At 34.3% G+C, this 10,163-nt stretch overlaps 2 protein-coding genes across 5 annotated transcripts in view; both read right to left on the reverse strand.

Annotated features, from left to right (window-relative positions):
* Window positions 1-3,789: 3,789 nt before the first annotated feature.
* LOC132046387 (serine/arginine-rich splicing factor SR45a) lies at window positions 3,790-6,904 on the reverse strand. Of its 4 annotated transcripts, none has more exons than XR_009412696.1 (7): window positions 6,851-6,904; window positions 5,825-5,954; window positions 5,637-5,736; window positions 5,213-5,362; window positions 4,852-5,078; window positions 4,318-4,387; window positions 4,162-4,234 (listed from the first exon to the last, which is right to left on the reverse strand). XR_009412696.1 is itself a non-coding variant. In XM_059437008.1 (6 exons), the coding sequence occupies exons 1-6, from the start codon at window positions 6,864-6,866 to the stop codon at window positions 4,044-4,046; spliced, it is 657 nt and encodes a 218-aa protein (XP_059292991.1). In that variant the 5' UTR covers window positions 6,867-6,904; the 3' UTR covers window positions 3,790-4,043. The 4 variants fall into 4 exon arrangements, 1 of the variants encoding a protein (XP_059292991.1); XR_009412697.1 differs by having other exon boundaries at window positions 4,852-5,097; XR_009412695.1 differs by having other exon boundaries at window positions 4,852-5,097; window positions 5,169-5,362.
* A 1,375-nt stretch (window positions 6,905-8,279) lies between these two features.
* LOC132046388 (phospholipase D delta) overlaps window positions 8,280-10,163 on the reverse strand; it is a 16,370-nt gene continuing 14,486 nt past the window's right edge. The window contains 4 exon segments of the mRNA XM_059437009.1: window positions 8,280-8,343; window positions 8,345-8,427; window positions 8,429-8,593; window positions 8,705-8,905. Coding sequence (XP_059292992.1) covers window positions 8,295-8,343; window positions 8,345-8,427; window positions 8,429-8,593; window positions 8,705-8,905 — 498 coding nt within the window. The 3' untranslated portion in view covers window positions 8,280-8,294.

The raw sequence follows: 10,163 nt of genomic DNA on the forward strand, positions 1-10,163 counted from the left end.
GTCAAAAAAAAAATCGGACATCCGAGCGCAAAGTTATGACCATTTAAAGTTTCAACAATGTACAACTAGTTTTCTACCTATGCTCTTGTCCTTATTTTTTATTTACGTCAAATCTTCTATGATGCATAAATTAATTAAGGTCATGCCACAACGTTAACGGTTTGGAGCTACTCAAATTTAACATTTAACATGGGAATATATCAATTTTTTTCGTCCCACTGTAAACACAATTCAACAATGATGTATTAGAGCCTTTCGTACTTGAAGTTTTATTTCGAATATTTTGTTATTGTAAAAAATGATGTATTACTTAATGCAATGAATTATTTTTGAATTATTTTGAACCTCTCGTATTGGATGAATTATTTTTGAATATAATATTTTTATTTGTACATTTGACTTGACTAAATAATAAAACACTTAAATCAAAACCCTATAAAATATGACACTTAGATCTAAAGATGACAAGTTTTCAAACAAACAAAACTTATTTAAAGACTTTACCCCTAAAACGACGATCCAAACGTTTAGGTATACTTGATGTAATGAGCCGACGTTATTGTACGCAAAAAAAGATATTAAGTCCTATATAAAATATTGATATTTCGGGGTTTTGAAACATGACTAATCTTTACCCAAAGTATGGAAAAAACGTGATTTTGATAGCTTAAAAAAAAAAAAAAAAAACGTAGCCTCTTTCTCGCACAGATTTTGTGCGTGAAACCTCCTTTTGTAACTTCTTCTTTTTTGTGTTATTTTGATTCCAATTTTTTTTTTTTTTGTGCTACTTAAGTCACGGACTCCAATTCCAATAACATCATTTTAAAGGGGAGTGCTATTTGTAGATATTTTTATAAGAAAATTAATTAGTAGAAATTATGAACTTCTTGAATAGAATTTTAATTTACAAATTTTCTTTCATAGAATGAAAAATTTAATGGTTGATTTTTTTTTATTACACAGAGGATAGCGAAAAGGGAAAATGGGGGAGGGAATTATAAGATAGGCAATCGAACCGTCACTAAAAAAGTTACTCCATCCATCTCGAATTATTTGTCGTTTTTTCGGTTTACAAGCTCCTTCAAAAATACTACTTAGTAGGGGTATTTGACCTATTTTACCCTTATTTACGTCTAAGTTATAATCTTTTTCCATTAAATTATATACTCTATTTATATGTATTCTCTATTAATAACAAATGATAAACTGGAGAAAGAATAATTAATTATGTCTTGAATTTCTAAAACGACAAATAATATAAGATAACTATTTGTAGTAACCACAATAAATAATTTGAAACCGAGGGAGTAAAACTTAGTGCCAACCAATTGAACTACTAAAGTTTTTATTTCATACTTCAAAATTGCCAATTGCCATTTTTTAAGGTATCGTGCTATGCAGTGAGTGTTCACGTTTATCTCATTTGGTGTCTTGTCGCTTTGTTTTGCAACGTGTTGGAAAAAGAAAGGCCGCGGAGATAAATTCCTCTTGGGTCTGCCCTGTTTTTGGCAAAATGCATTTCACTTTCATGACACAGCCATACCATGACACACCGAATATTGTAGTATCTTGTTAACGTGGGCGATAAAGAATACTAACATCCACTAAAGTTTCAACTTTAAATTGCTTCTTGTGTCACATTTTATGTACACGTGTTTTTGTCTATCACAAAAATTAAAAAAAAAATATATTTATAAATAATTAATGACATACTTATATAGTCATAGAAATGTTTATGCGTATCTTAGACCACAACTTTTGAAAAAGAATGTTGCCATTCGTGTCCAATTAAATATAATTACATAATTAGACATCGAACCAGGTTGGCTAAATAAAATAAGAGGGATCTATTTGGGAGATAAGACACCCCTTGACATCTCTTCATCGGGAAATAATTCTTAAACGTTTGCCTTAGTGTTTATAAAGTTATTCCTTCTTAAACTTCAATTATTACTCTCTAGTTTTTGTATAAATATAGTTGTCGGTGTTCATAGTACGTGGTAGGAAACGATTGGCGTGAAGGGCACACGATTCCACCAAAGGCAAGAGTTCGCCACAACGTGCATCGCATGCTCCTTATGCTCGGGTGGGCGGAGCTCTTTGTTTTTTTTTTTTTTTTTTTTTTCTTCTAATTTTTTTTTTCTTATTCTTTTATTCTGACCCTTCCACTCGAAACAAAGAATATAATTCCAATATTCTGAAATAGCAATCCTTCAGTTCATAAGGGTTGACTTGATTAACTTAGGCCTCGCTTAATAGTCAAAGCTCGTGACCAAATAAGATGAAGTTGAATCTTTCAATAACTACTAGGTCATATAAAGAAGAAAGAAAAGTCACATAAAGAAATAGTATGAAATAGGAGAATAGTCCATCTGTGGGAGTCAGCACATTTTCTACCACTTCAGTGGAAATAGAGTGAATTTTTTGACGCGCCTGCAAATTCAATTTTGTTAACCAAAATAAATACTTATAACTTCTAAAATATCTTCATGTCCTCATTAGAAAATTTAGAATATTCTTGTTGACCTTTGGAAGCTTGTTCAATGTCTAGTCAACTAATTATCCATCTGCCTTATCTATATTCAGCTGCTGCGTTGGATGTCTAATTAAGTAATGAACCTTGAGAAGGTGCTTCAATAACTTAATAGCTGGTAGGCCCTTATGTCTGTACCAGAATGAGGGGCAAATGTCAAGTGGAGTTGGACCATCCTGCAATAAAGAACATGGGTTTTAATCACTTATTACAAGGATACATATGCAGTTCACTTATAGCACCTGCAAATTATCTTTATGCGTCATTTGTTGTAAAGGTAATTTCGATTCAATGGTAAGGATGAAAGGAGGCCATATTTCCAAGAACACCATATCTCATAATATCAGGAAAATAATCCAAGAGACAAATGAGACACACCAACAAATTTAAGTGAAAAAAATCCTAAGGTAAAAAACCCAACAAAACCGCAGCTTCCTCACAATCAAAAGAGGAAGAAAGTAAACTATATCACTTTTCAATCCCTTCCAAATTTACATGAACTGTATAGAATTGTTGATCTTGATGTCTACATCTACTATTGGCAACAACTACTTGGATTGGATGTAATGCTAGAAATGAAAAGATGAATTAAGTGGCAGCTCAGATACACTATTTGGATCAAGTGAGAGCCCGTTTGGATTGGCTTATAAGTAGCTAAAAACAGCTTATTTTTGAGTGTTTGTCTGGCCAGCTTATAAGCCATTTTGTGCTTAAAATAAGCCCAAAAAATAATTAAGCCCGTTTGGCTTAGCTTATCAAAAGCAGCATAAGCCGCTTTTTTTAAATCCATCCAAACAGGCTCTAAGAGAATACTGGGATGCAAATTACTGATCAACGTTTTCTTTTTCAAAGTAGTAATCCAAGTTGCAAATTGAGGGGGAAAGTTACTTAAAACACAGGTGATATAGCCTCTTCTGCTCCAACCTCCCCTACATGCAAAATTAAAGAGAGAACCTTGACAACCGACTTCAACAAGGCCAAAACTTTAGCCATTTTATGAAAAGACTGAATATTATGAAAATTGGTCAAGCAGAACAATCATAACTACAAGAAATTTAACAACTAAATAGCTAAATTCCACCCTGTTAGCTTACACAAAAAAAAAGTTCAAATGTCTATTGCCCATAGGTAGAAGGGTGATAACCGTGACAAGCAAGGCCACAACTCACAAGTCAGTAAGTGGCTAGACAATATAAACGAAAGAACCAACAGATACCATAAAAAATGGCAAGTACCATAACGACAACAAAATGACATGCAGTGAAGGAGAGAGGATACATCATAACATGGAATGGCATAATGCCTATTTAAAGCTTCAGAAGGATTACAGCTTTATCCACATTCAAGGTATACACTAAACATAGGGATAGGTGACGACACACCAGACATACATTCATTAACCGGTACTCTTAACACCTTACAACATCAAGACTAGTCCACACCAAACTTATAAATCCTTACAAGCAGTTTTCATTGCTAGAGAGGGAACCACATATGCCTTGCGAAACCCCTATCTATAACCACGAGGGTAGTTCCTTTCATAAGGAGAATATGACCGGGATCGCGCACGTCTTGACCTTCCAGCATAAGGTGAGCGTCTAGGAGAATAATCTCGTCGACCTCTATATGGAGAGCGCCTTGGAGATCTTCGGTACCCATAGTCATCACGGCCACGATACCTACCACGATCACCACGAAAACCTTTGGCCAAAGCAACAAGTAATTCAGAGATTCCACAATTTAGTATGACTATAATACAAACTTACATAGCAAGAGAAACTTACCATCACCCCTTCCGCTCTGAAGCCCAAGATAATGACCAGGTGTTGGAGTCCTTGGGCGTTTTCTACGAGACTGAAAATAAATATATCATCTCAATATGTGAAATATGAACGTATGAGGTTTACATCAAGAACAAATGGGTTATCTAGACCAGATTATGTATTCTAGAGAATATACTCCTTGTAATGGAAGACTAGCATTTCCTAATCTTGGTATTTCCTTCGAAACAGAAAGCAGATATATTTTCTCATTCTATGAAATCTTAACCTATGATGTTTACATCCAAAACAAAGGGAACCAGAAAATGCACTCCTTCTAATGGAATAACATAAGATTCAACTAATCTATGCCAAAAAAAAATCAAGTCTTTTCTAAATACCTCTCCATAACTGGAGATACTGGTGAGGAAGGACGCACAAGCACATAACAATGTCCATTACTAAAAAATAGGATCGTGCAGGAAAGCAGCTTAAATACTTCTGACGTCTTACAACAGCTAAAAAGATGGATATAGAACCAACGCCAGGATGAGATACCATAAAAGCTTGACTAGATTGTTGATAATGACCGTTGATTAGTTGAGAGTTGAAACTATTTGCTGAGGTTGTATAGTTGTTTGGCAATATAGGTGCTATAATTAGTTGATCAGATGCATGTCAAAAGCTGTATTAGCAGGCCATTGGGTCAAGCTGAGTGAATATAATGTTGCAATGGAAGAACTGATCATCTTTGATTGCTGCCAACAAAGCTGATGTAATGTCTTCTGAATATAACCAGAAAACCTCCAAGTCAAGGAAACAGATAAGCAACCCAACAGAACAATAGTACACCAATCAATGTAGAAGTAGCTCACCTTTTCTTTTTTGATAAGGTAAAAGTTATGTAGAAGTAGCTCACCTTCTCCACTGTTATGTACCGGCCTTCAAGGACGGACTGATTAAGGTGCTTAATGCAGCGATTAGCATCCTCAAGACTATCCATTGTTATGAAAGCAAAACCACGAGAGATGCGAGTACGGGGCTCCATAACCAGAAAAACTGACTTCACCTAATCAATAGAAAGTAAAAGAGAAACTTCAACAGAGAGTCTTAAAGTAAAAAAAAAAATGGGAAAAGAATCCAGCCAAAATGCCAAAACATGTCAATATATTGGCAAATGCATTGACAAGACTTTGCTCATACAATAAACTTAAATTAAAACTAGATGTTTGAGTAAATACAATACGGATGAGTTTAGAGAGATAGAACCTTGGTATGAGCACCGAATCATGGCAGAAACTGAACCAAGAAACAACTTGCTTATATTTAAACCAGAAACCAACCTTTCCCTCCTTTGAGAAATGCTCCTCAAGATCCCTATCAGTGACCCTTGTAGATAATCCAGTCACATAGAGTGTGTTTCCGGGATTAGAATCATCAGCCCTAATCAAGTCATGGACGAAAAATTAGAGTAACCGAAACGAAGCTGTTAACATAAAGAAGGTGAAGTAAAACTAAAGTTCCACTCAACCTTCCATGACTTCTGGACCTGGATCTTCCTCTTGGCCTTGACCTTGATCTAGATGGGGTCCTAGACCTTGATCGAGAGCGAGATCTTGACTTTTCTTGCCAAGGTGAAGGAGAGCGGGAATACCTGGGGAGTCCAGAAAATACAATATCGAACCAGTTCAGTCCTATGAGCCCTCAACAAGAAACATTGACATCGACCACAAATGTCTTTAAGATGGTTCCTCGAGTAATGATGGCATCTTTTTCAAGTATATGTAGCTCATAAAATTTCTATGAAAACTAATACACTACTAAAGCTGGTTCCTTAAAAGAAGATTCCGTGGAGATTTTATTTGTGTAGGAAAAAAAGATAACAGAAATGCATCACTAAGATTGTGTAAACGTATGTTCTCCAGAAACATGCTCAATAATTAAACTTGTAAAAACTTAACCATAAAGGATTGATCCATAGTTAGCTCAAAATTGATAGAATGAATGACTTGCTGCCCCTATTCCCTAATACATGATCGCTTACTTATACAGAAATTACTCATGCATATAACATATGAGAGGCTCGGTAATGTTTTATGTTTCAGTGACATTTTCCAGGTAAACAAACAACCGGAAAACTAACCCCCCATGATAAACTTAAAACCATTTTTCTATAAAGATATAAGAACATTAACATCTCCTCTTCAAAACACAAAATCAAAAATCAACTCAAACCAAACGAATTTCTTATCCAAACGCCACATAGATATCCCAATTGCCCTGATGGAATAAAATAATCACAAACCAAAGAGGGAAAAAAAATCACAAAAAGACAGATCAAAAATCCTAACTAAAAAAAATTCAATCACACAGAAAGAAAGAAAAAAAAAAAGATAGATTATGGAAGTTAGGTAGAGAAACAAAGTCGTACCTTTTGCGAGGAGAATCGGCCTGCAAAAAAAATATAAATTAGTTATTTGGACAATTAATGATGAGAAGAACGTTGTGAATTATGCAAAATTGACATAACACGTATAGTGATGGTGGAGAGAGAGAGAAAGAGAGCTTGCCATTTCAGGCGAGAGAAGCGAACCCTAAATTGCCAAAATGATTATGCTGTGAGAATCGAATTTTGAATTATATTTTAGAGTTCAAGCTTTAAGCGTGCCTATCATAATTAGCGAAATTTTAGGTGGACTGCTGCATTTTACATTTATAACGCCTTCATGAGTTTTTCCTGCTCCTTTTACTTTTTGAGGTAGAAAAATATTCATTTGTTTATTTGCATTCTTCTATTTAATTACCAAATCAAACAAACAAACAATATTTCTTTTCTTTAGAGAGAAAGAAATTAATAAGCACACAAATAAAACCAATGAAAAGAAGTTGTCTAACTGGCCAAGTTATTTCTAGTCGATCTAAACGCTTAGATGATTAATCAAAATTGATTCGTCAAATAAAGTTATTCATGTTTCCTTGACGGTAAGCTTGAATGAATTATAGTTACTTTTGAGGTAAATTTGAACAATTGTCGTCGTGTGATGCACTGAGCTAGTCAAAGTATTAGTTAAAGAGGGTCATAAAAAATATCATTTTTTATTTTTGTACACAAGAGCTGCAGTTAATCTTCTTTATATCATTTCACTTTATCGAATGTTTCCAAAAGGGACGGGTGGTCAATTTAATAAATTGAAAGTGCTAGTAGCAAGATTGATTGTATATCGCTTTTTTTTTTTCTTGGGTGTTGTTTGGTATCGTTAAGTTATGCAAGTACATTAATAAAATTGTAATGGGGAAAAATATGATTTTTTTAGTATGAATTAGATATATAGTTTAGTTATTTATGTAAGATTAGTTTTTCCTTTTATCCACATAAAAAAATACAATTTTTTCATAACTTTTGAATTATTAATTATTAAAAATATTAATTATACGTTCAAATTTCGAAACACATTTTAGGTTTTAACTTTTTACAATAAAAAATGTGGCGAATAAATCATGTGAAGCAAGAAGATCTTTGATTAAAACCCTGTCACCGGGGGCACTAGGAATTGGAATTTAAAAAATTCTCAATCAAAGATTTTTCTTAATCGACAGAAAAATTTCACCTATTTATTTAAATTTATTTTTTTATTTTATTTTTAAATGTAGACCATGAACTTATGAACCAAAACACAGGAAATCAAAACATCAATCATCTGTACTTTTACATATCTTGTGTAACTTTTACAAACAGTTAACACCCAAGGGCAATCCATTGCCTCTAACATTTGACTAATTGTTCCGTCAACGAAATTACATAAAAGATCATAGCTACTCTATATTCATAAAATGAAGTAAGTCCACAATCAAATATCCAGGAATCTTTCACACGCATCAAATCATCTCCACCTGTTTTTCGCCCTGTATTGCTAAACATACAAAAAAATGTACAAACTAACATCTTGCAGCTATATATACTTACAGTGACGACAGACTCAGAGTCGTGTTATTTTTTGAGATTATGTGGTTAAAACATCTGGGATAGTAGGGGCATGTTGTCCCAGTATTTCCACCTACATCTGGGAAATTTTCATGTTCAGGTAATGGACCTATTCTTTTCCCTTCAGCGTCCACATGTATTGGATACTTTGTGAAGATGCCCTTGCAATGGAGTGAAATTTTCAGCTGTGTAACTCTTCCAGTTATCTTCAGCAACCTGATTCACCCTCCGGACGCATGATAAGCTTCTCCGGTTCCTCGAACATTCTTCTATTCTCCCGAGGTGCTCTGCCCACAGTGACATTCTATATCCGTAGATCTGGAGATAGAGACGAGATGAATAAATAAATAAATAAATAATTGTATACGATTTTGGTTAACAACATCTTGTCAAGATAAATTATGTGCATTATGTGATTTTCTTCTAAACCTGTCCCCGTGGATGCCTTTGCTTTTCTGTCCATGCGTAATGAGGCTGGTAGGCACCCATAGCTATCTCTGTATCTTTTGACCCAGCCATAGATCGTTGATTTATGTTGGCAGAACCCATTATAACATACTCATCATCCACTATCATTCCTTTGGCATGAACGTATATCATGAAACGCTGAAACTTATATGAGTCTGAGATCTGGTTGCACGTCAAAGAAAACTTCTCAAAAAAGTACTCAAGCTTGATCAAATCCGGATAAGCAAAATAAAACAAAATCAAGCAAGCATATAGGTGACAACTCACAACTGCAAGGAGGGTCACATGGTTTAGAGACAAGTTCTGCACGATAGTAATGCAGAATTTGTAATGCGGGGATTATTCTTGTTGGATGTTTAGTTTGACATATTACAATTCGCATATTTAAAAATGTGTGCACTTTTTAAACGAAATAAAATTGTGTTTACAGTATAAGGATTAATTTGGTCATTAGTGTTTCTTACTCTATGCACTACTAATACCCGCACTCTTATTTCACTTTCTATCCGGCATAACATATTCACGCATAACTTATGCAGTTAAGTATTATTTATGAGAAAGATAAAATTGCAACCAAAGTATTGGGTTATGCTAATTTTATACAGAGATTAGTTCTCCTTATTCAAGCAACCAAGCGGCCCCTAAGTTTTTTCTTCTGCTTCACACCTTAAAAGGAAGCATGACAAGACTAAAAATATTGGCACTGCATAAAAAGGTATTAAACCTAAAACCTTAAAGAACTTTGCTTGCTCGAACTCCTCTGCGGCTCGGATATAGAGCAAAGTTTAAGATACCAGTTTTCAAGCAAATTCTTAATCTAGAGTAAAGCAACTCTATTCTATTCACCTTGAAGAACTCATCTCACTCGCACCTTGTGTTTGTCTCATCTCTATCATAAATGGTTTACCCACTCCAACTAGCGGTCCATAGTAAAGCACGCTACAACTAGTGTAATCAAGCTAATGAATACCATTCACCAATTGAGAGACGCCGGAGTTTAGGAAATTTGATACTGTTTAAAAAATTTAAGACTCTAGAACCCATTTTCATCAAATATTAAAGGCAGCCTTCGATTCATTTGTTCCTAAGTGTATTTTTTATTTTACACAACAAGAATATTTAAAATAAGAAAATTCCTTATTACCTTATCACCATTACCAGAAGATTGAGCGATAGGGCCTGGAATTTCTTCACGATTACCAAGGCAGTAGAAATTTAAATAATCTTGCGGATGAGAGTCCAAAAGCTGCATTGACTTGAGCTCGTTGCAATAACTTGATACATCATCTGTATTGTCTGGCTCTGTTGAAAGCAAACAAAAATGTTAAAAAGCACATCTCATTTTCTTCCTGTTACCTTTTTTCAGACGCTTGGGCCTTCAATAATCAGTTAATCACATATTGAATCATCAAAATTGCAT

This window comes from Lycium ferocissimum, chromosome 2 (genome assembly GCF_029784015.1).
Source record: "Lycium ferocissimum isolate CSIRO_LF1 chromosome 2, AGI_CSIRO_Lferr_CH_V1, whole genome shotgun sequence".
Taxonomy (NCBI): Eukaryota; Viridiplantae; Streptophyta; class Magnoliopsida; order Solanales; family Solanaceae; genus Lycium; species Lycium ferocissimum.

Bases quoted from the DNA above. Each gene is read 5' to 3' on its own strand.
- LOC132046387 (XM_059437008.1), bottom strand. The intron at 5,363-5,636 runs GTTGGTTTCTGG...TCTATTGATTAG, and splicing joins ATTTCTCAAAGGAGGGAAAG to GTGAAGTCAGTTTTTCTGGT. The intron at 4,388-5,212 runs GTGAGCTACTTC...ATTTATTTTCAG, and splicing joins GGTACATAACAGTGGAGAAG to TCTCGTAGAAAACGCCCAAG.